Source organism: Haliotis rubra, unplaced genomic scaffold (assembly GCF_003918875.1).
Source record: "Haliotis rubra isolate DU_JTF1 unplaced genomic scaffold, ASM391887v1 Scf208, whole genome shotgun sequence".
Classification (NCBI taxonomy): domain Eukaryota; kingdom Metazoa; phylum Mollusca; class Gastropoda; order Lepetellida; family Haliotidae; genus Haliotis; species Haliotis rubra.
Window position 1 is genome coordinate 96,633 of NW_025766092.1, and position 25,719 is coordinate 122,351.

A 25,719-nucleotide genomic window follows, 5' to 3' on the forward strand; every position below is an offset into this window, starting at 1 on the left:
ACATCCAAAGCACACAGATTTTGATTTGAAAAAGTCAAGCTTTTAAGCGTTTGGCTTATTTCTCAGTTTTCTACTAGAGCTCAAAAAATGCTGTTCCCCGCAAAAGGAACACATTGTTGGAGATCCACTGTCTGTTAGGCACTTGAAAGTCTCTATCGTTCATCTTGTCAAAAGATTTATCATGCTTTTCCTGAATCTTGTCAACCACATTGCTGTCAGAAGGGACAGAAAATTCAATGATATAAATAAATTCATTGGGTTTATCAAAAAGGACAAGATCAGGATTGTTGGCAGGAATTCTTCTGAGGCTGTCACTAAGCGCACCGAGTTATTGTGGCTTTCTCATCCTAACGAGGTACCCATTCACAGCTTGGTGGACTAGGACACATAGTCACAGTACTTTATCCAAGTTCACTGCACGTTGCTATACCCGGAACTAGGTGTTTGCACGTATTCATGTGGCCACCATCTGGTCATATATCAACGGATTCGTAGGTTCTTTCAACTGCACAGGGTTGTGTACTGTATACTAGGGGTTGTGACAACACTGAAAGAGTCTGCACATAAAGTTGACTCCAAGGTTTTTACACCCGGTCACAGGTGGGCTCGATCCCGACACCTGAACATCGCTGGATCACCCACCGCGCCCCGCGTTCCTTATGTAGTCGAAATTGTTCACTAACATCCTATCGTGGGGATGAAGAGAGGGGTTCAATCATTCTTATTTTACAAAACTACAAGAGTGCATACATATTGATACATATGAATTGCCTTATATGTTGTAATAAAGTATTACACACACAATAATATTCATCAAGACATAGCCACATACTAATGCTAATGCTAATCCTCTTGCTTTTCGTCCTATGGATTGTACAGGGTTGCAACAGCTTTTCTTTGAGGTTCTTGAAACTGTGTTCGCCTCATCTTCTGTCACACTGTCCCCGGGAGTCTGAAATGAATGCAATAAGTCGGAATGTTAAATATCCGATAACTGCAAACTCATGTAATTTGTAATCCTAACTCGTCGTTGTCCTCGATAAAATGTACAATAGTGAATTGGTTCGGATATACACGTAACAACGTCTTACACAAAATACATGACAAAAATGTAATACAGCAGTGTGCATGTGTACCAACAAAACATGTAACCTAGCTTATACAGAATTAAATAGAAACATTTTATGAAATTAAAATACACATTCATCAAGACATCTCCACTACTTCAAGGTCGTAATTTACAACCTGCACGTACATATTGTCTGTAGCTTGTGAAATGTGAAATGTACACAATTACTGTTTAGCTTTCAGGTGCTTATAGACACATTAGTTTTGACGGCTTTATGCCACAAACCTCCACTGCTCAAATAGGAACAATGGTAATTATTATGTTCTCTTTGGATGTGGTACCTGCAGCAGAACAGAACACATGACATGCCATGGGACTGTCTGTCACTTACGACGTCACTCCTACAAGACAATTATATTCAACACCTCACAGGATTCCTGGCTATGGGGCATGAATGGCGGAACCGTACACAACCAGATATTGGAGTAAGTGAGTGAGTTGAGTTTTACACCGCTTTTAGCAATATAACAGCAATTCACGGCGGGGGACACCAGAAATGTGTTTCAAATATTATAACAATGTTGGGAATCGAAACCGGATCTTCGGCGTGACGAGCAACCACTAGGCAATCCCACCGCCCTAACCAGGTATTGAAACATAACATCCGTCCACTGCGTCCAGCGATACGGCCAATTCTGTTTCCAGGTGACCTTCATAGACTGGGACAGTATTCTGGGCCCTGGTTTTAAATGGACGCCTCTGATGATCGTGCAAGGGTCTCCAACACTTGACCATCTCACTCACTATCGCCCCAAACTGATGAGTAAAGCAGGCGTCGCTAAAAGCATTCGCCTGGACGCTTATGGGTTGAGTTGAATTGAGTTGGGTTTTGCGTCACATCGGCATTATTCCAGCAATATAGTAACTTGTTCTCGTCACTATATTGCTGGAATAATGCCGATGTGACGCAAAACCCAACTCAACTCAACTCAACCCACAAGCGTCCAGGCGAATGCTTTTAGCGACGCCTGCTTTACTCATCAGTTTGGGGCGATAGTGAGTGAGATGGTCAAGTGTTCGAGAATACAACTTGACAAATTTGATGGTACCTGTGGTCATATGCGTGGGAGTAGTTTCAGCGTTGATATCGACATCTTATAATCACATATTATATTTTTTTGTCATTTCTATCTATACCTTAGAATGTGATGTGTCGGTTCTCAGTCTAAGTAAACTTAAGCTCAGCATTATTCGTTACACTGCTATACATAGTCTAACAAAACCTAGTAGAAGGTCGCGTCAGCTAACCTTTAGGACTGACCAATCAGTGTAGGTTCAATATGCACCATATTTGGTTCCTGGAAAATGTCAATCGTCGCTTAAGAAAGTAAAATAGAACTATCACAAACAATGTGCACCGATATTACCTGATCCGGTGTCCCCTTGCATTTGCCGGACATTTGCATGAGATTTCCTGCTGAAAATACATAAATATGCATGAGAAAAAAATACTGACATCGTTAATGTGTAACGGAGATGCCAAATTGAAATTTGATTACTCAACAGTACTTAAAGCAGTCAATTTATACGGGTAACTACATAGCAGGTAGGTAGGTACATGTATATTAGCACTGATCGAGCTATCGAACCAATACAAATACCTCGATGGTCATACATTGGCAAATTTATGCCATTTAAAGAATTCTTTTATTTTTAAGTCTTGTGAGCCTTTTGTTTTCAAGGCGTAAAAAGAAATTAATATTTGCTTCAGTGAGCAGACACATACAACGGAAATCAAAGAGAAAAACATATCCTTACCTTGATCTGGTTCACTTGATTCGCTCCCTGGCTTTTTTTGACTGAAATGAAATACCGCATGTGGCAAATGTGTATAAACTCTATGTCTTAGACTATAACAGGATTCTACCAAATTTTAATATTATTTAGAATATACTGTTTGTCGCAACTCAGCAATGTGCTTCGATCTATGCAAATGGGATGTCATGCACCGGTGTCATGCATCGGTTATCTCCCTTTTCTTGACGGATAGTTGTTAGACAGCCAGTTATTAGAAAGTGAAGTAGGGCGTTAGGGTAGAAAACACCCACGAGTGGAGTGGGACAGTCATGATAGCTAAAGTGACAGTAGACTTTGCCCCTTGATGACGCACATGACAAAAGATAACACTTCCATGTGTCTGTAGGATATAGCTAGTATTCTGGACTATCACCTCAGAAGGTTGTGACAATGATTACGGTGGGTAGCATGTTCATTAAGCTTTCTCATGTTATGTTTCATTCACTGACATATTGTCAACAACTTTTTCATAAACTGTTTCATTCTCCACTTACCCCCAAAAAAAACAACAACAACAGATTTTGGTGAGCATTCTGTATAAATTGTTTCGGTCAAAATTATACCGATGAAACACAATCTAACTCCAAATCGGTTCATGATGAAACATTCCTTTCAACACTGAATGTAATGAAAACACCAGACCAACTCTGGAAAAATGTTTCAATAACGTTTGTCTCCAAAATTAAAAAAGTTACTTTCCCGCCCTTGGGGCTGTTACTGCATCAGTTTACTATTACTTTACCCTCATAAAACTTCACAGGGAAAATCACAACAAAAAGTGATGATAGTTTGTTAAGTAACTTATATTTTGGAGAGTCATGAAACAGTAGTACCAAGGTCCAAGAATATAGAGGAAAAAATCCACTACAAATCTGAGGTTATCCTTGCCACATCGCAGAACTGAAATAGGGCACAGGACCATGCTTGCGATGCTCAAGCGGCACCAAGCCATAAGAGAACATGTCATAAAACAGACAACAGAGTATTGAGACTATGGGCACAATGTGTTAAGCCCATTTCTGGTGTCCCCCGCCGTGATATTGCTGGAATATTGCTAAAAGCGGCGTAAAACTAAACTCAGTCAGTCAGTCAGTATTGAGACTACAAGACCAACTTCGTCATAGCCAGGGTCCTTTCCTCCAGTCTGTAATGCATCCCATCTTTATCCGATTTCGTTTAAAAAACGTTTATTTATTAAAAAAACTCACCAGAAACAGTTTAGTGAAGTCCACCATTTCTTTTCGTAGCCGTATACGATGAAGATGATGACGATGACCAGGTGCATCGTGTTTACAATGAAGCAGATCCAGTATACTGCCAATATGCCACCTGAATAGAGACAATGGTAAATGTATCATTGTTACTCAAAGGCAAAGTTGATAGAATATTCGCATATCTAAAATCTAACATAATATTCATTAAATAAAACAGCAAACATCAGGAACGATGTGCTCATAAATATAAACAAAACTGGCCTGTAAAGCAACCAGACACGATGATTTACAGACTCTGAACTGAATAAATAAATTCGGGTTTGCTTCGGACACTTACAACTTTTGGACTTCTGACGCATTCTGTTTTGTTATTGGAAAATGCGTTCGGGTCATAGATTTTCTCATGTTATAAGAACTGTTCCGAGACCTCCAATATTGTTTTAAGAACGCGTTTTCTGACTTCCACCGTTGTGACTCATTATGCATAATGTGTCTTGCCTTTATATTTCATGTTGTCAAACATACCATTGTTAATATGAACAAGGAGCCCAATTTTTATCCATATGGACAAACATCAGATAACTTTCATAATGGTTTGGAAATGTTTTCCTCATTTAAAAAATTAAGCATATCCTCTTGGTAAAACGTGTCCTTATCAGTATATTTTTCTTTCATTAAGCTGAACCCGCTAGAGTTTGTGTCCATAGTAGATACGTATCATATATAAGACACAACATACCCGTTTTACCAAAAACTTACATCCATTTTTATTTAATGAGGAGAATGTTGAAACTATGATATGGTAACAATGTTAAAAATATCATACGACAAATCAATTTATTGTTTTAGTGACACAACATTATCAATTGGCCAAACTGAAATGTGTAGAAGCGTCATATAGAGTACTTAAATATCTACACTCACCTATATGCACGTAATGTGCTATACATGTGCTTCCTTCAGTCGTCTAAACACTTATATTTAACCTGACTTTGTCCTTGCTTATGGACGCATGAAGATCTGAGTTAGAATTGATTTTCAGTAACCTATGCTTGTCGGAAATGGTGACAAACGGGATCGGGTGGTCAGGCTCGCTGACTTGGTTGACATATGTCATCGTATCCCAAATATGTAGATCGATGATAATGTTATTGATCACTAGATTGATCAGACTCGCTTATTTACAAACCGCCGCCATATACATGTAGCTATAATATTGCTGAGTGGGGCGTTAAACAACAAACAAACAAACCAACCTTGCTTAGGGGAACTGGGTGTTGCGGACGTAGTCTCGGGTGAAGATGACGGTAAGCACGAGCATGTTTCAAAGTGACAATTGTTTGGACAATTGGCATTGCAAGTTTTGTCACATCCAGTGTTAGGAGAACAAGATCCTTTTCCGCAGCCATCATCACAAGCCCCAGTTGATATATTACAAGGTTTCCTATAACATGTCGTCGAACACGGAACTGAACAGTTGTCACCGTAGAAGCCATCTTTACATGCTCTGCAGAGACCCGTTTGGATATCACAGTCAAACTGGCAGTTTTCAGTGCACTTCTCTTCACATTTGCTTCCATAATACCCCGTCAGGCATTCAGAGCACTGATTGCAGTTATAGCAATTGTTGCCAAATTTCTCCGTGCAAGGATTCACGTCCAAACCTGTTGAAAGATGACATTATCTCAGACTGTTGTATATTTCTTTATATTCTCAGAAAGGGAGATTTGTTTAGGATGTTCGGGCTCAATATAAACTAGTGCTCAAAAGAAACCATACACCACAAATTATTACATAAAGATTCACAAAAATTAAAATAAAAATGATAAACCATACATGTAACACGAAGTGCACGTGCATACTGACGGTATAAAAAAGCCTACGCGACACGTGAGCAATACAGTAGTAAAAAGAACACAAAAATGTGCCACGTTTGAGGCAAATTGTAAGAGAGAGAGAGAGTTGTTGTCGGAATGGCCCATCAAGGAGCTAACCATACCGTCATTGCGAGAACCTGTGGCTGCACCCGAGCAACTGTCATCGGACTGATGCAACAACTAAGACGTACAGGCAATACGTCAGACAGGCCAAGGTGTGGTCGACCACGTGTGACAACGCCCCGGTCATGATCGTCACAAACGGACAATTCATCTGAGAAATCGTTTTGTAATGGTGACGTCAACGGCATCGACGGCACTAGAAACCGTACCGGCGACTAAGAGAACATGATTTTCGAATACGTCGACACTACTGCGGAGTGCATCTGACTCTTCAAAACCGACGTCGTCCATTGACATGGGCCTGGCGAGTTCGATGTTGGCTGATGCGTGATTTACGACGTGTGATGTTCACCGTTCAGCAAGTCCGACCGTTTGGAGCCGGTTGTGATGATGTGGGGAGGGATCTACGGCAATCTCAAAACGAGACTTGTGATTATTCTTGGCAACCTGAATCCTCGAAGATACAGGGATGAAGTTTGCGACCAGTTGTGTTGCAATTTATCCGTTTATCTACCAACACGATAACGCAAGGCCTCATGCAGCATAACTGACAAACGACTTTCTGCATAACGCTAACATAGTTGGTCAGCATGTTCTCCCGACATGAAACTCATAAAACACTGATGGGACTATCTGGATCGACCAACCTGAAGACTACCAGACACCTGTCACCGCTTAACAACTGGAACAATGTCTCCTACAGGAATGGCAACGGATCACGCCTAACGTCATTCGTCGTCTTACATCATCAATGTGTCGACGTATCCTGGCGTGTAGTGGAGCCAGCGGGGTCACACTCACTAATGAATCAACACTTGATGACATTTTGCAGAAAAAACGCCTTGTTGATTTGTGTAAAAGTTCATCTATGATACCGTTTCTTTCGATGAGTCAAATGGTGAGGTGAGGTGAAATTGGGTTTAACGTCGTACTTGAGAATATTTCGCTCATATGACGACGTCGTGAGTCAAATGGTACTTTCGACTTTATGAAATGAAATTGTGTACATTTGCTGTAGAATTGAATACTCTATTGAAATTTTACAGATGTTCATTTATATATGTTTTTTGTTCTTTTTCAAGTTTGGTCAAACAAGGTGTTTACTTTCTTTTCTGCACTAGTTCATTTCGAATGTAATCATCGAAGAACGGCATTGCGGATTATGGAACTACATATTTAATTATGGGACATGAAACTACAGATAACACACACATACATACGGTTCGTTTCGTAAGTGTTCTTGTAAACTCCTTACCTTCTTTGTTACTACCATGTGTCTCCCTCAATGCATCAGTCATTTTCGGTTTCCTCGGCGTTACACAACTTTTGTCACACGTCGAAAATTGATATGGACATCGCTGTAAACACCCAGCTCCACAGAAACCATCCCTGCATTGTCCCACACAATCTCCCGTGTATCTGTCACACTCCAGACACGGACGCTTACACCTAGTACTACACGTTAACCCCCTCCACCCCAACACACACCCCTCCGTACAGTTGACGGATCGACCATTGGCCAGTAAGGCACACCGTCCATTCAAACAGTTTCCTCGGCAGCTCCGTCTACAGTCAGACCCGTAGAAGCCGCTGACACAGCCTGTCTTGTTGAAGTGTCGTGGAGTTGTACTGTCACCTTCAACATAAGAGTGAGTGAGCTAGTTGGGTCATACGCCGCTTTTAGCAATATTCCAGCAATATCAAGGCGGGGGACACCAGAATGGGCTTCACACATTGTACCCACGTAGAGAATCGAACCCGGGTCTTCGGCGTGACGAGCTACCGCTTTAACCACTCGGCTACCCCACCTCCCCTTCATCATGACAGGTCAGCTACATCACAATACAACAGGATCAATGCCATTGGTCTTTTCCTTTTGAATTGTGTTTAATTATAAATAATGTACTTCCTACTGGTAAAATAATATTTTGTGAAAGACTAAAGTATGCAGACAGAAGTGAAGGTGGCCCTAATCAATACACAGATACAACTTCAGATAGTGTGAGCCTTGGTTTGAAATGTCAATGTATAGACATGAAAGCGGTTATCATAGTTTTGCACATGGGAAATGCGTGAAAGAAACAATTGAACTAACAATTGATAATTGAAGAAGTACTTACAGTGACTTTTTCATTGACATATGTTTAAGGAAAGGAAAAGTGTAGAAACAATGGATCGAGTACCACATATGGTATTGTAGAGATAATAGTAAAAGATACATTCACGAAGATTTCTTCAACTATATAGACGGTGTGTCTTACCGTGGTGTATCAGGAGAAACATGTACACAGCAAAGCAACATGTTGTTGGTAAAACTCCACGGTGCCGATCCCGACTCATTTTGTCTGGAGAAAAGGGATAACGGTATCATGTCTTCAGCCATCAAACCATGTAAACGTCTCGACTGGATGTACGTGTGCATGGATATGTAAGCTTATGTTGTTTTGGGTTCAGGGTCACAGGGATTGGTGTTTAGGGGTTTACCGGGATAGGATGGGGATTGGGATAGAGGCATGTGATTCTGACGTTGGCTGAATTAGGAGTGAAGATTATGCACACTTTTTACATGTTATATGTTTGTTACATTTGGATACATACTGTCCAAAAAAGAAACGCATATGAATTTTGTACTTTTTTAAAAATCTATTAATACCCTATTAATTGTGTTCAAACAATCGTCAAAATATGTAACAAAAGTGTTGATAACATGATTTTACACAATTGTACAAGTAAAAAATCGACTTGACAGGCATTCGTTTTGAAGGAGTTTCAAGGTCAAATCACTACGTCACGTCTTGACGCTGCGACACGGAACATCGCCATTGAAAGAATGCACGCTGGAGATTATCAATCTTCCGTTGCCAGGCGTCTGAATGTTAGCCTGAGCACGATATCACGGCTTGCAGCTGGTTACAAATGACCGTCCCCGTATAGGCAGACCACGAGTCACCACTGCAGCCCAAGATCGGTACATCCGGGTACTACATTTGCGTGACCGTACTGCCACGGGTGAGAGCACAGCAGCCAGAGTGCCTGGACTTCGAAGGATATCCGGTCAAACGGTACGGAACAGGTTGAGAGAGACTGGACCGAGAGCCAGAGACCCGACGTCGGGACCGTGCTACGTCGTCGCCATCGCGCCCAACGTCTCCGTTAACTGAAATTATCCATTACGTTGTACAAACCTTTCCTTCTTCTAAACTGATATAAAAATTCAGGTACTAAACTCTATTTGTGGATGAGTTACACATGTTTGAAAAATACATTTTTTCGCAACAGATTTCTGGATTATGCGTTTCTTTCTTGGAATAGCATACATTTCCAGTTACCGTACAATTCTAAAAGTTTCCAACCGGAACTAAACATATTATAAAAAGACCTATGCTTGTGCAAGTAATCTGGTTGTGATCTTATCATCATATGGTTGCTGGATATTTTGCAGATTGTATACATGCACAGTCAGTTAATTTCGTATTTCAGAATAGGATTTCACTGACATAAAAGATCAAATGGAGTTGCACAAGCAGTAAATAAAAAACCGTCTTTCCATGAATATTCCTACTGTGTGGAATATGTATGAATATTTAACACTGAAATAAATAAAATGCAAAGTGCTATTCTTTCATAGAAATAGTAATTATTAGTCATATCTTTACAAACACTATTGCTGTCATGAATAATGATATATACAACTGATATGTCCAGTGATTGGAAATTTACAGCGATTGTAAATTGCAAGTTGTATATGAATTAAGTTGTATGAAACCAATATCTTTGTCTGACCAAGCTCTTTGCTGAAATGTCATACATTTTGCACACTTTAGGATGTAAGTACGTTATGTAATAGTGGGCATGAACTTTCACCATAGAGAATTGGTTGGGTCGGGAATTGTCCCCCAACTTATAAAACATTGTTTATATATTGTCGTTCTCACAGGGGTTCGAATAACTGTTTGGACAATAATTTTTAAAAATAAAAATCTAGATTTTTTTGCAACCGTATATTTGTTATATGTTATGAGTAACTTATATTTTAAATTTGAACGAAATCGGTGAAGAAATGGATTTTTAGAAAATGTTCCCGCCACACTCATTACATAGACTATGTGTATTTTATGTAATGAGGGTAGTGGGAGAATTTTTGCTGGTCCGGACACGATTATTTAGACCGTCGCCATATAGTTGTAATATTGCTGAGTTAAACAACTCACCAACCACCTTATCATGTTCAGACATATTGCACGATTTAAGTTACCAAGTTATTTTCTTCACGGAGATCAGTAAAGCAACACACTTCATTGTTGTTATTCATGGCCGCTTTGACTGCGCGGCGCTGTTGTATTGTACTGAATAAACTTTTTATATGTCTTACCTCTATAAGTGGAATAATGAGATTGTAGACACATACGAAAGAACAAGGGTGACATTCCTCGTGAAACAAGAAATTCAATATTTGATTCCTATTGTGAAAAATCTAAAAATTTTGAACATGGGTATACTTTTCATGTAAAGGAATGTATATACTATTTATAAAATGTTTTAATGTATTTTACCGCTGAAATTTGAAATTATGAATGTCCATCTATTTTCATCATTTAGAAATGAACACCGAGACGTATTGTTACGTGTGGGTTATTCACCGTGAATATCTTCTCCAATCAAACGATTAAGACACAATTGCTGTTTAGACCACAGTTATCCTGGTACATCATTTTATTACCTGATTTGGGTTCGTCACCCAGTCTCGTTAGGGAATCCCGTACACGGAAAGCGTGACTTCCCCATGAAAACTGAGTAATACCACCTACATAGTACAGATATAAAGAAAGACATAATCGATGTTATTTGTATTCGAGGAACCTAGGGTTGCTTATTTCCCACAGATGCATATAATCCAATATATAACAAATGGGCCTGAGGAAAGGTTTAAGATAAAAGAAAAGGGTAAATAACATCCTGATGTCCCTGTTGTATTTAACTCTTACGTAGATGTAATATATCCTTTGATTATCCATTTAGTTTCCATTAAATAATTCTTCTCTTGAACAGTCTGAAAAGTTTATACATACACACAAATACTACACAGTCATTACTCAGCCTCCGTTGCCAGTTATAGCTCGGAGTACCTCTTACAAAGTTGATTACGCAATTCCTCGGAAATGGGACAAAAATAGTTCCAACTATACCTACAACACACTGAAGTATAACGTCGCACTTTCCGCCCGTGAATGACACCTCTGGTTGTATAAAGTATCCATACCTGTACAAGAAACTGGAACAATTGTCACGTCTCCAGGTGAGTCTTCGTTAGAGGTGTACTTAATCCCTTTGACTTACTTTGATGTTTAACGAATACTTATCCTGAGTAGGAGTATGCTGATATCGGTCTGCTGTTATCATTCCCAGAACTCCAAACTACAAAATCATTACATAATATTTAGACTGCGACTGTGATTCCTCCATGTATTTAAAGTAAAACTGTTCATCAATTACGACTATGTTCGTTACATAGAGTACAGCAGTTGATAGTGTAACGCTGAAATAACTGGGTCATGTAATTCTCAGAAACTAGCACCTTCTCGGAAATTCTCGGCGCAGCAAAGATGTTAACGATAAGCTGCAGTTACATTGGAATCTAAAAATAGCAATGTCAGTAAGGCTGCAGAGTAGTGTAGACATAATGTATGTATGTATATATGTATGTATGTATGTATGCATGTATGCATGTACATATGCATGCATGCATGTATGTGTGTGTATGTAAGTATGTTTATGCGTGCGTGCGTGCTTGTGAAATAGTAATAGTCACATTCAGCAATCTAGATTCAGGTATTTTTATTAACCCTAGTTGATTGGGGTAGTCACGTGACCGTCACCAGGATAATTACGTCAGCTTAAGGGACCGTTCTTAATTTATGGCTAGGGGGTGATGACGATTTTTATGGAGAAGCATGAGCAATGTGAATGACCCCCTTAGAATTTATGCACAAAGTAAGTGCCACCCCCTCCCCTGCATGTCATGTACAAAATCAGTGACCCCCCTCCCCTTCCCATCCATAATTTCTAAGCATAATTTTAAACATAGATTCTTTAGCTGACAGGTATACCATTCCATTACGGAAATCTAGGAGAGAATGTCGACACCAAGATCGGTATCGACAAGTAACATGTAACGTAGGATATACAGGTGCATCAAGTGCCATTGCATCAAGTTAGAGTAGGTCCACAGAGAAGATCATGAATTGAATACTTCTCTGACAACATGAAGGATTGATACTTGCTTTACCATTGCCAGAATTGTTGGTTCATTAGGCTTGTGTTCATATATTAATGTATAACTCACACATGAAATAAGGGAACACATGTAAGTTCAAGTGTTCATTTATTTATTCCCAGAATTTCACTCACATTGCCAAACAAAGCATGCAAAGAAACCTAGAAAAAGAATAAAGGAACATTTGTACTTTCATGAGTTCCTTTATTCGTTTCCATGAGTATATGTAGTGTGTTGCACATGGTATCTTCCATGAGGATGTCGCTGTAGCAAGTTGATGTTGATGGAAGATTACGTCAATGAACAAAGGAATAAGTGAATAAGACAAGCATGTTCTGACAACCATATTTAATACAAAAATATCTATATGTTCTCAGTATATACCGAAATGCAGTTTTAATGCAAAGAAATATACAGGAATAAAGCGACGCAACTCCATTCCTCAAAATGATTATGTGCCCTTGGGAACTACAACTACAAAGTATGATTGTTGTTATTATGTATTGCCAATTGCGTAAATCGATGCTCATGGATTGTCTGGTCCAGAATCGATTATTTACAGACCTCCGCCATAAAGCTGGAATGTTGCTGAGTGCAGCATTAAACAACATCCAAACCAAACCAAATGGTCAGGTATTGTATATTTACAAAGTAACTGAGATGTCAGTTTAATCAATCTTTCTAGAGTGCAAATTACAGCCGATACTTCTTTACATGGCAAAAACCGATGAGCCATTGTTATAAATAATAAAAGACCAACAACAAAAGAGTTAAATAATAAAGAGAGTTGATGTGAATGGAGATAAACTTGGACTGTATAATGTTGGTTAAAATGTGAACAAACTGTAGTCGAGTTTGTCACAGGGAATGATAGAATGTCAGAAAATAACCACTCTCAAATTTCTTTTAAATATAATCCACTAGTTTGTAATCAAACTAGGTGATGACAAACATACCCATATCATCTGTACTTCACACAGGTATTCCGGGAACAGGTAATGGTTGATAACACCTCTACCGACAGCTAAATTTAGATTGAGTTTTGTAATCAACAGTGTTTTTTTAACTTCACTTTTAAACAAACTTACAGTTTCGGTCTTAACAGTGAAGTTGAGATCTTTACTGCATAAAGTCCCTTTCAAAGAAGAAAGATATCTCGGGTTGATATTCCGATATAGAATATGCTGAAAGGCACACGAAGTTGTGATCATATACTCCTTGACACATCTGACCTTTCTGACATTCAATCTTTGACACATCTGGCCAGAATACAGTTTGATGACTCTCAAAATGATAATTATAATCCATCATAACTTTTGATGATACGTTTCATCAAACATCTCCTTACTTAACACATCCTATCAAATAAACCCTAACGCTACCGAGTGTGCACAATTTTCACGTGTGGTCGTGGAGCTGCATAGTGAGCTGGCGATAAATTCCGACCCAGCGCCCCGTTATTGCGCAGTGAAAAGCACACGAACAATACGTTACTCTATTGTGTTACAGGGACGATATTCGATGTAAAGCCTGAATGCTAAGCAACATGTGTTGGCTGAGGCTTTAAAGATCATTGAGAAATACTTCAGTGGTAAGCATACCTCTATTTACAGGTAGGAACTGATGAAATATTACCCCTTCCGATTTAAATGTGTAGTTTTATTACATGTATGACAATTATTGACGATGACATATTCCTAATAATAGCATTAGTTTCACATATTCGATATAGTGGTCTACATGGTATGATGCCAGATTGCACTTAAACTGTAATGCGACCATGCATTATGACGAAGCCGCGTTGTTGTAGCAGTTGATTGCAAGACAAGATTACAGTGGCCATTCTGAGCGGCACTTTAGTAGTAATTATGCATACGTATGTATGTATGTATGTATGTATGTATGTATGTATGTATGTATGTAAGTGTGTGTGTGTGTGTGTGCGTGTGCGTGCGTGCATGCGTGCCTACGTATATATCTATGTATACATGCATGCTTGTGTGTGAGGGGCGGGTAGGTAGATATGAAGTTAGGTAGTTGCACTACCTTCAAACAATAGTGTCAATGTGAATGTTACTAAATTTGCACCAGTGTTTTTATGTATCTTGAAAAGTTGACAAATATTGTGGATAGATCGTCCGTAGTATAATAGAATTACATCATAAAATGTATTTAGCATTTATTCCAGCAAAATATATTTGAACATATTGCACAAAACGCCCATCATGTTTGTGGCTATATCCATAGGCTTTGAATAGCACTCGATTATAAGGGTTAATCTGAGTAAACTCAAGTCCGAGTTCCCAATCAAATAACAGTTGTTACAAATGTTACCTTGTTGTGTGTATTTGAAACTCGGGGGTCTTTATGTTGTTGTGGATTTCATTCATTTTGTAATTTCATTATATTGGCGTCACTTCATTCTTTACAAATCTTTCAGAAACGGTTATCATATACCGATGCATTGTGAAATATTTCCAATAATACCAAATAAATAATGGAACAAATTTCAGTAACAAGAGTGAGGAAAGAGTTTTATATACTTCCTCAACACGTAGGGGAAAAAACAATGGCAAATTTCAGTAACAGGAATGAGGAAAGAGTTTTTTATACTTCCTCAACACACAGAAAAACAACAACTGCAAGGGAATGGTACTTCGTCCACAACAAAATTTTAAAGCACACACCTTTGTTGGGAATAGGCCATCACGATAGCTCGGAGTAGCCCGACAACAGTTCGATCGAGGGGAACATATAATGTTAACTGATGCCAAATGTCAGTGAGGAACAGGGTGCTGGACAGAATTTACGCGTTTATATTGTGATTCACATGGAAGTGTTTGTTGGGTGTATCAATTATTGTTTGTAATGAAACACATCAGGATTTCGGGGACATGACGTTAACTGTACCCGACACCGCGCTATTTCCACAGATAATGATTAAATTGCATTTGTCAGAAAATGTTGGATTGGACTGACTGAAATGGAATTTTAATCCGGAACTACCTTTACACTGATTCAATGCTGTTGTGGGCTTCAGTTTACTACCATTAAGAACCTACCCAATGGATAGAACAATTCTGGGAATGTGGTTTCTTGTGAGCTTTGTCAAATGATTTTACGCTAAGTGAAATCTGTTTTTTATGGATGACCAATGATAGTTCTCGGGCCTATTTGATTTCCCAACGAGTGCCAGCTGTGAACAGGATAATATCCTACTCTTACATTTGCAACACCCGAATTACCTGTTTCATAATGATTCATAAACAGTGGATTTGAACTATCGCTCCTATTTGGAAAATAGTTTTCAATCACGATTCCTTGACATGAGAAGGTGAACTAATTAGTCGTGATCGTTGATGAAGATATGAACCCGAGCATGTCTCTTGGTGTGAGAGGCGTTTTGTACAAGAACCGAGAGATAATTAGAAGTTCGATATCCTTAATCTGAATAGGAACATTTGATATTGTGTTTTTACTTTAGGCTTCTTCATTGATGTTTTTGAAAGACATTTAGAAGTTGGACGAACATGAATACATGACACGTTTTATGGATAAGAACTTCTTTTTAATTCTTTACACGACGTTTCAGAGCTAATTCTTGCAACTTCATCATTCATCTGATGAAGGAGCAAGAATTAGCTCTGAAACATTACCTGATGAAGGAGCAAGATTTAGCTCTAGCTTGATATATTACCAGTCATAATTTTGCGTTTATATATGCTGGTACGCATAGGACACATAGGAATATATACTGTAAGCCATTAAAAACGCAATTGGTATTTGTTGTCCTGAAACTAACAAAAGTGCTATTGAAGATTTCTTCCTGCGATACAGAGGATGTAGGGATAAAAGGCTGTTATTCTGGCCCATTTCGAGTTCGAGTCACGGAGCATTCCTCTCACATGAACTTTGATACTTAAAACTGAACCTTTGACATTTCTCGTAAACACAACCACATTCATAAAACACGTTGTGCATATGCATTTCCTGCACCCAGGCCCTGTAAAAGCACAAGGAATTGTGGAGCTCAATCACTTTGAGAAAATGCCACACTTGACACAAGACGAAAGGAATCAGGTTATCGGTATGGTCAGCCAAGGTGCTTCAGATGTGATGATTGCCAGGCACTTTAATGTGCATCCATCCACTGTAAGTCGACTCAGACAACGCTTTCGGGCTACCGGAAGTGTTGCTGATCGTCCGCGACCTGGTGCACCAACTCGACAAAACCGCAATATCCACGTTTCACACTTGCGGAATCGGTTCCAAACAGCTGATTATTAGGCAAGGAGGACAATGCGGACAAGTCATCGTCATTTCAGCGCCCAAACGGTGCAAGGACGCCTTGCTGCCTTCAACATCCGGTGTCGTCACCCGTACCTTGTTCCAACCTTATTTCATTGCCACAGACTTGCCAGACAGCGATGGGCAGCAAAAGGGACCAATCTTGGCAACAGGACATGGCCAGATGTCATTTTTGCAGATGAATCCAGGTTAAACTTATCCTTTGCAGATGGACGTCAACAGATTTATCGACGTAAAGGAGAAAGACTTGCGCCAAACTGTGTCCTTGAACATGATCGTTTTGGATGGGGTGGTGCCATGATCAGACCACAGACCCTCAGATGCTGCAGATCATCCAACAGCTGTTCCTGAGAAATGTGTGTCTTTCAATGCCCCAAAGACTGCGAGCATGTCTTGCAGTGCACGGTGGACACACACGATATTGACTGCAAGTGACCCCCCTTTTTGTAATGTCGTTGTTGTGTCACTGATGTTGTTGTTGACTGGACATGTTCAGATGAAATAATTCACTTAAAACATATCTGCCAGTTCGGTTTATATTTGTTGAAATTAGTGTGAGTAAAGAAAGTATGAATGTCAAATTGCATTTTTAATGGCTTTCAGTATATGATAAATGTTAAAGACATAGCCTCTGTCTGTGTACACCGAGTGACAACGTCAATTATAAACTCATGTTCCAAGGTGTTGGGTTCTGTTTATAGTAATAGAAACTGAATGGTAGTATGAGACACTAAGAATTAACGCCGGTGGATCCAATGGTTGCCAGACGATATTAACGTTTGTACTATTGTCTGCCACCTTTAAGGTCCATAACTTTGATGCAAATTGTATTCACTGTAATAATATCAAGCAGTATAAATGAGTTGAAATGTTGTGGTACCAAACAGCCAATATCCTAAATCCATAAATGTTATTATATAAAATCCCGTTAACAAGAGGATTAAACACTGTGAGTTTTTTTCGTAATGCGATTGAACGTTTACAGATAGTATGCTCTTACTATTTGATGGAAAGGAGTTGTTCTGTTTTGGATGATTCCGGCTTAAGCAATATTGTGACCTTCGTCTCATTAAGTTTATTTATTGTATTTAAACATATATAATACTGTATACCTACATATGCAAGATAGCAAATACGACAGAAACTATATTTTCTGGGCCAATGAGAACTCCGGATCTACAGACTCACCAAGATCCTTAACACTGTTTGATAGAGGTAACAAAGGTTTCGCCAAAGTGAAACGACTTGATGTTGGTCTGTTCCCGGCGAGCTGTAGTCCCTACAAGAAGACACCCTGACTTGTCGTCGTTGAGCTTCAGCTTGTTGGTGAGCATCCATGACTTGATCTGGTCACAACACTTTACCATGTGTTCTGTTGCAGATTGTGCGTCAGTTGGATTTTGTTTGAAGCTGTTATAAAGCTGAGTCTTATCCGCTACAACTCTCGTTTCTCACTTGAAACTGGCGAATGACAAGTCCCTAGATCCTTTGTGTATAGTGTGAATAGGACAGGTCCCAGTACGAATCCTGGCATAACACCACATTGGAGCTGAGTTGAGATGAGTTGGGCTTTAGGTCACATAGGCATTATTCCAGCCATATAGTGACGAGATCAAGTCTAAATGCATGCACATTTTAAACTTATATATTCATTATACTATTATTTACAAACTGAAAAAGTCATAGCACCAAATTCAAAAACAAGCAATCCGTCATTCACATTACATACACCACTTTGGAGATGCACTTTTTCACAAGGGCAACCATCAATGAATACAGCTTGATGACGATTTGGCAAGTAAGACGTACACCAATCCAACACTATTCTATCAATAGTAAAGTTATTCCTGAGACGAGACAGAATTATAAGCCGGCTATGATCAATGGTATCAATGGTATCTAAACATCTAAAAATATAAGTTGTTCTTCAAACCAAGAGATATTACTGAAAAGTATTTATTGCATAGTTTCTGCATTGATAATTGTCATTTCGAGAATGTGGGAATGAGTCCAGTATTCAACGTGTTTAGACGTATTATAAGGTTAATGTTACCACATTATTTGTACCCCTGTGTGGCATTGTTTTGTACATACATTACGCATGTTGATTTCCTTAGATACGGTATCTAGGAGGTCAGAACTGCGATAGGCTGAAGGGGAACTCAACACTCACCACTCAAAACTATTGAGCTGTGAGCTATCTTTCACGACGATCAATACTAGCAACACTCTTCATTGTTGCATTTACTGCTCAGTGTACAACAATGAAAATATAGTTGAGAATCAATAAACTTGAGCGTGAATTGCGGTCGTTATGACAACAATATCGACAAAATCAACACCGTAGGACAAAATGTACATGGCTTGATGTTGCGTTGTACTGAATAAGCCTTTTCCTTTAGACAAGCAGAAAATATTCTGGGTGAAATAAACACCCACAACATCCAATTTCTTGATTTTATATGTCTTAAATACCCCTATAAATCTGTTTTACACGATCACCGCGTGGAATAATGAGACATGTTGATACATACGAAAACACAAGGGTTGCATTTCTCGTGAGACAAGAAAATCAATATTTAATTCCTATGAAGAGATTTTTCACGTAAATCATGTATATACTTTTTATCAAATGTTTTTAAATGTATTGTTACCAATTCCATTTGAACATCTGAATGTCAGTCTATTATCATCATTTAGAAATGAATACCAAGACTTATTGCTACGTATGGGTTATTTATTCACCGTGAATACCTCCTCAAATCAAACGATTAGACAAAATTGCTGTTAAACCACAGTTATCCTGGTACATCATTTTATACCTGATTTCGGTGCGTCACGACAAAACTACAGGTTTTCCGTCAAGCCTCGTGAGAAATCCCATTCACAGAAGTGAACGAGCAACCAACTTAAATAATGTTTTGATTGTATATTTTTGACAACATCTCCAACTTTACCTGAGCAAAGACATTCCTTCCCAAACTCATAATGGAACGCAGGAAATGGTCTCAAAAACGCAACTTGATCTCGGAGACGGTACGGTGTTCTCCATGTTTTTCATGCAACTCATGCTGTACGTGCTGTTCACAAGGACCAGCCCTATATAATGCACTCACGACAGCTCGGAGGAACCAGGCTAGGAAGACTAGAAGCTGGCCACACTGAACAAGCCGTTGCTAATCACTTCCAGGTCAACGTTCGGACCATCTACAGGCTGCAGCAACGTTTCCGGACCACCAACACCACAAATACCCCCGTACGGGCAGACTAAGGGTGACCACAAGATGACAAGGCCGCCATATTGTGCGACAGCATGTACAGAATCCCTTCATGCAGGCATCCGAAACAGAGAGCCTGACAATGGGAACACACGGAAGACCAATCAGTACTGATACAGTACGCCGACGTCTTAACAGCGGGAACCTCCATTGTTGTTGACCTTACCGTGGACCTATCCTCACCCCTCGTCATCGGCGTGAACGTCTACAGTTTGCCCTACAACACCAAAACTGGCGATACAGGCAATGAAGAACTGTTCTGTTCACAGATGAGAGTCGGTACTGCGTATCAACTGTAGATGGCAGAACAAGAATATGGCGACGACGTGGCCAGCGTTACTCAGACCAATGTGTTATGGAAAGAGACTCATGGGGAGGTACAAGCGTCATAGTATGGGATGGAGTATGGCCTGAACCAGAGAGTGGGTCCTGTGGTGTTCCCGAGCCTTGGTCCAGGGAGACGAGGCGCAAAATTCATACCACATTTCGCACGTCACCGGAACAACATTTTCCAGCGTGATAACGACCGGGCCCATACTGCCAGAGTTACATGGGACTTCCTACAGCACAACGGTGTCAACATTTTGAAGTGGCCTGCCCTTAGTCCTGATTTAAACCGAAATAAACATCTTTCAGATCAAATTCAGAGGAGACTGAATAATGTCATACCAAGGCCGAACACAGCCGATCTATTGCGTCAGGCCTTTCTCAGAGTGTGGTACCAGGTGCCAATGGCCTTCATTAATCGATTGGTCCACTCCATGCATAGACGCTGTACTGCAGTTATTGCTACTCGTGGTGGTAACACTAGATACTGAAGTCAAGAGTCTGAATGGATTGCAAACGTTCACGTAATGTCTCGAAATTGTGCTAGGTTATGCATTGTTGTGTCAAGATATTACACACACAAAAAATTTTATCCGCTTATTATGTCCATTTCTGTAATAATTTGATTACAGTGCCTATCTAATTTGGAAGTAGTATTGGCGTTTTTTATTGCTGCTGAGTATATATATACCGGATACATATTTATTGTTTATTGTTTATTTGTAAAGGATACATGTAGGCTATCGGCCCATGGTACATTGATCGTCCATGATCAATGGATACATAATACAGATATAAAACGAGACGTCATCGATGTTATTTACATACGAGGAACCATGTGTAGGATTTTTATGATCCATACAAAAGTTTAAAATAAAAATGAAAATATCGTCATGTCCCTGTTCCTTAACTCTGACTTCGTCGATGCAAATCTGCCCTTGGATTATCCATTTAAGTTTCCATTAAATATATGTTCTCATAGACAGTTTGAAAAGTTTGTACATACACCCAAAAAAACGTGATTTTTGGTGGAAACTTGGCCACATCCATTACTCACCTTCCGTTGCCAATTGTAGCTCTGAGTGACTCAAAGAAAGTACGTGGATTTAATTTGATTTGATTACGTCTTTCCTCGGAAATGGGACAAAAATAGTTCCAACTGCACATACAACACAATGAAGTATAACGTCGCACTTTCCACCCGTGAATGACACCTTTCGTTTATTATTCATAGTCGTAGAAATTAAGAATCAACGCCAGCGGATCCAATAGCTGTCAGGCGTTCAAAACGTTTGCCCTATTGTCTGTCAAAATTGTATTCAGTGTAATAATATCAAGCAGCATAAATGAGTTTAAAATGTTCCATAAAGTTCAAGATATAAATCCCGTTAACGAGAGGATCGAACATTGCGTTTTTTGTTTTCAAAATGCGATTGGACGTTTTCAGGTAATATGGTCTTAATGTTTGACAGAAAGAAGTCGTTCTCTGTTGGAAAACAATTCATATTCAAACAATTTTGTTACCTTTGTCACAGTAAGTTTATGTATTGTATTCAAAATATATATAATATTGTATACCTACATATTAAGACAGAAAATACAAATACAATACAAATAAATAAAGATAGAAAATACGACAGAAACAATGTTTTCTATGGTAACAATGCAAAAACAATCATGTATATTTTAAAGTCTACACGTATAAAGCAACAATTCCAAAATATAATTATTACTTCATTAAATTTTCACTGTACATGCATATATGCTAAGGTGAATTCTTTGGCCATATGGGAATTAAATGAAAAGCTTTTATTATGATTAACCATATGCATGTGTGTGTCTGCAGTTCAGATGTGAGACATTTGGGCGTGTTTTAATAACAGTGTAGGTCACGATGACTTTCTTTGTGATACGAGAACGTTGTATCATCCCCAGTGTGTGTTGTCTCATTGTGTAATATCAATCATGTGACTCGTCAGCAGTCATGCGATCAGTCAAGTTAAACTGGCTGGTTACGATAACACTCTGAGGCTCTACTCTTTTGTGCCTTTATTGATTTTTCTAAAGCATTTGATAAGGTTTGGAGAATTGGACTGTGGACCAAAGTAAGACAAACTGGTATCAAGGGTAAAATACTGACTTTAATACAAAATATGTATAATGATATAAAATCTTGCGTTATGGTAGAATCTGCAAGATCAGATTTCTTTTATTGTCTTTCAGGAGTTAGACAAGGAGAAAACTTGTCCCCTCTTTTATTTTCTTTATTCCTAAATGACTTAGAATCCCATTAAGAAGAACAAGCATGTGTCGGTATTGAATTAAAACAAATAATGATGAGTTTATTATTTATCTAAAATTGCTAGTTCTACTTTACGCTGACGATACAGTCCTCTTAGCTGAAACTCATGATGATTTACAACATACACTGAATAAATTCGCTGTATATTGCGACATATGGAAAGTTAAAGTAAATATTAGTGCAAACTAATATTATTGTTTTTGGTTCCGGACCTGCAGCTAGTTATAAGAAATCGTTTACACTATATGATGATAGAATAGAAGTTGTAGACACTTATAAATATCTGGGAACTCTACTACACAGAAATGGTCGTATGAATTTTGCTGTTAAACACATAGCCGATCTTGGTATGAAGGCATCAATAGCGTTACTAAAACGTTCCAGAAATGTTAAGTTACCACTGGACCTGCTCCTTTCTGCATTTGATAGATTAGTAGTACCAATATTGATGTATGGATGTGAAATATGGGGACATGAGAAGACTGACATGATAGAAAGAGTACATCTAAAATTTCTTAAATTAGCAACTGGTTTAAAATATAACACCCCTAATTTCATGGTTTACTGGGAGCTTGGTAGGGAACCTATTCAGCTTCAAATTTCGAAACGACTAATCTCGTACTGGTGTAAATTGACATTATCACATCCAAATAACAAAATAGCAACTTTCATTCTTCAATATATTACTAAACAAAACAAAACATCGAATAACTATGTCTGGCTAAGTCATGTTAAACATATTCTCCGTAGGTGCGGATTGCCTGACTTTTTTGACAACCCTCATCTATACTCAAATTCATGGATCATTTCAAATGTTGAATCTATCTTAAAGGACCAATTTTTACAATCGTGGACGAGCGATATGCAAAACTCCTCTAAAGGAATATACTATAAAGTTCTGAAGCGCTCTCCAAACTTCGAACAATACCTACTTCTCTCAGATGCTATTTCTAAACCGATCCTAAAATTTTTAACATGCAACCATAAAATCCCCATAGAAACAGGGAGATGGCAAAATATACCAAAAGAACACAGAGTTTGTAACTTATGTGACTCACATTTGATCGGAGATGAGTTCCACTATTTGTTTAAATGTAATTATTTTGCAGACATACGTAAATCGTTGTTAAAAGAACCTTATAGTTCCTGGCCAAATTTATCGAAATTCCGTCAACTGTTTTCAAGTAAAATATCTACCCTTGAAAATGTATCCAAGTTCATCAAGATTATTTGCAAACACTTTAATTGATGCATCATTTAGTCATCTTGTTGTACATATTGTATGTAACATACCTCTTTGTTATACTCATGTACCACCGATGGTGGATTATTTTGAGTAATAAACGTGTGATGATGATGAATAAAAGTCTAGGACACGATAACTTTCTTTGTCGGAAACCCAATGTGATACGAGAACGTTGTATCCGCCCCAGAGTGCTTCATTGTGTAATATCAGTCATGTGACTCGTAAGCCGTCATGCGATCAGTCAGGTTAAATTGACTGGCTACGCTGACACTCTGAGGCTTAACGCGTTCAAAATAACCGCCGCTATTTCGACAAGTGGTGACAAAAGTATTACATTACCAACACTTGTGTAATAATCACATTTAGCAATCTAGATGTCTGCTAGAGTAGTACTGAGCCTAGTAAAGGTAAGAAATTTGTGTGTTGTTTTTTTCTATTTTTTCAAATAGTCTTTCAAGGGACATTGTCAAAGTTAGTTTTCCTTATATAAGGGGATAAAGGATACTTAATAAGCACTTACTGCTGTAGATACGAACTATTGGAAAAGGTAGATAACATTTTATGTAGCATTTCTGACCAAATCCAATGTAAAACTTTATGATTTTCCATCAATACACTAACATATTAAACATAAATATGTCAACGTGTAAACGACAGGTATACCATTCCATAGCGTACATTTACTAAAAGAGAGTAATGTGAATGTCACGTTTAGAATACAGCTCTGACTACACAAGGAACTGGTACTTGTTATACCATTGCCAGGACTGGTGGTCCATTAAGGTTGTGTTAATGTTTCTCGAAGCATCAAAATAAATCAGTATATTTTATGTGGATGTCTCTGTAGCAAGTTGATGTTCTCCAAGAATATGTCAATGAACAACGGATCTCTGAACACCGTAGAATGACTGTGAATAAGAATTTTCGGGTAACCGTATCTAAAAAAATAAACATATTTTCTCAGTACATACCGAAATGCAGTTTCAATGCTAAAGAAGAAATATACAGCAATCCAGCTACAAACTTTCATTTGACAAAATTATTATGTGTCCTTGGGAACTACAGCTACAATGTTTGATTGTGATGATTATGTATTGTATATTTACAAAGTAACTGAGAGGTCACTTTTCAAGTTTTATCGATCTTGAAAGATTGCAAATTACAACCAATACTTCTATATGTGGCAAAATCGATGAGTATTTATAATTCATGAAAGACCAACAACAAAAGAGTTAAATAATAAAGAGAGTTGATGTTAATGGAGATAAACCCGGATGAAAATATTGTTAACATTGAACAAAAAACTGTAGTCGATTTTGTCATTGGAAATTATTAAATACCAGAGAATAACCACTTTCTGTTTTCTTCTAAATAGAATCCACAAGTTTGTAATCAAAAGCATACCCATATCATCTGTCAGTATTGCACTTTTTTGACTCCACACAGGTATTCCGGGAACAAGTAATGGCTGATAAAACCTCTAGCGTACCGCAAACTACATTTAGACTGAGTTTTGTAATCGATACTGAACTTCAGTTTTCAACAAACTTACAGTTTAGGTATCACCATTGAAGTTGAGATCTCAGCTGCATAAAGGATATGCTGAAAGGCACACTGGGTTGTGATATATCTTCCTTTCTCATCACATCCTTGACACATCTGACCAGAATACAGTTTGATTACTTTCAACATGATAAATATGATCCATCATAACTTTTAATTATGTTCAAACATCATATCAACTAAACTTACCTCAAAGCTACCAAGTTTTCACGTGTTGTTGGAGAGTTGCGATAGTGTGTGGCGATAAATATAGAGTCCACCCAGCGTCCTCTACCGGTATT

At 38.5% G+C, this 25,719-nt stretch overlaps 2 protein-coding genes across 15 annotated transcripts in view; one reads left to right on the plus strand and one right to left on the minus strand.

Annotated features, from left to right (window-relative positions):
- Positions 1-25,719, plus strand: part of LOC124276334 (multiple epidermal growth factor-like domains protein 11) — a 97,150-nt gene that overhangs the window by 63,849 nt on the left and 7,582 nt on the right. Inside the window, exon 1 of one of the 8 annotated variants that reach the window (XM_046711953.1) lies at positions 11,321-11,436. The exons of 4 other annotated variants lie outside the window; for them this stretch is intronic. The gene's annotated coding sequence lies outside the window, so the exon portion shown is untranslated. Of the gene's footprint in view, positions 1-11,320; positions 11,437-13,937; positions 14,028-24,125; positions 24,283-25,719 lie in introns of those variants that run through there. 3 more of the 8 variants (XM_046711958.1, XM_046711957.1, XM_046711956.1) reach the window with 3 other exon arrangements.
- LOC124276332 (multiple epidermal growth factor-like domains protein 11) lies at positions 444-25,717 on the minus strand. Of its 7 annotated transcripts, none has more exons than XM_046711948.1 (8): positions 25,628-25,717; positions 8,402-8,485; positions 7,396-7,776; positions 5,397-5,804; positions 4,135-4,255; positions 2,888-2,928; positions 2,497-2,546; positions 444-952 (listed from the first exon to the last, which is right to left on the minus strand). In XM_046711948.1, the coding sequence occupies exons 2-8, from the start codon at positions 8,478-8,480 to the stop codon at positions 773-775; spliced, it is 1,260 nt and encodes a 419-aa protein (XP_046567904.1). In that variant the 5' UTR covers positions 8,481-8,485; positions 25,628-25,717; the 3' UTR covers positions 444-772. The 7 variants fall into 7 exon arrangements, with proteins under 7 accessions (XP_046567904.1, XP_046567907.1, XP_046567908.1 ...); XM_046711951.1 differs by lacking the exon at positions 25,628-25,717 and adding an exon at positions 21,385-21,494; XM_046711952.1 differs by lacking the exon at positions 25,628-25,717 and adding an exon at positions 13,503-13,779.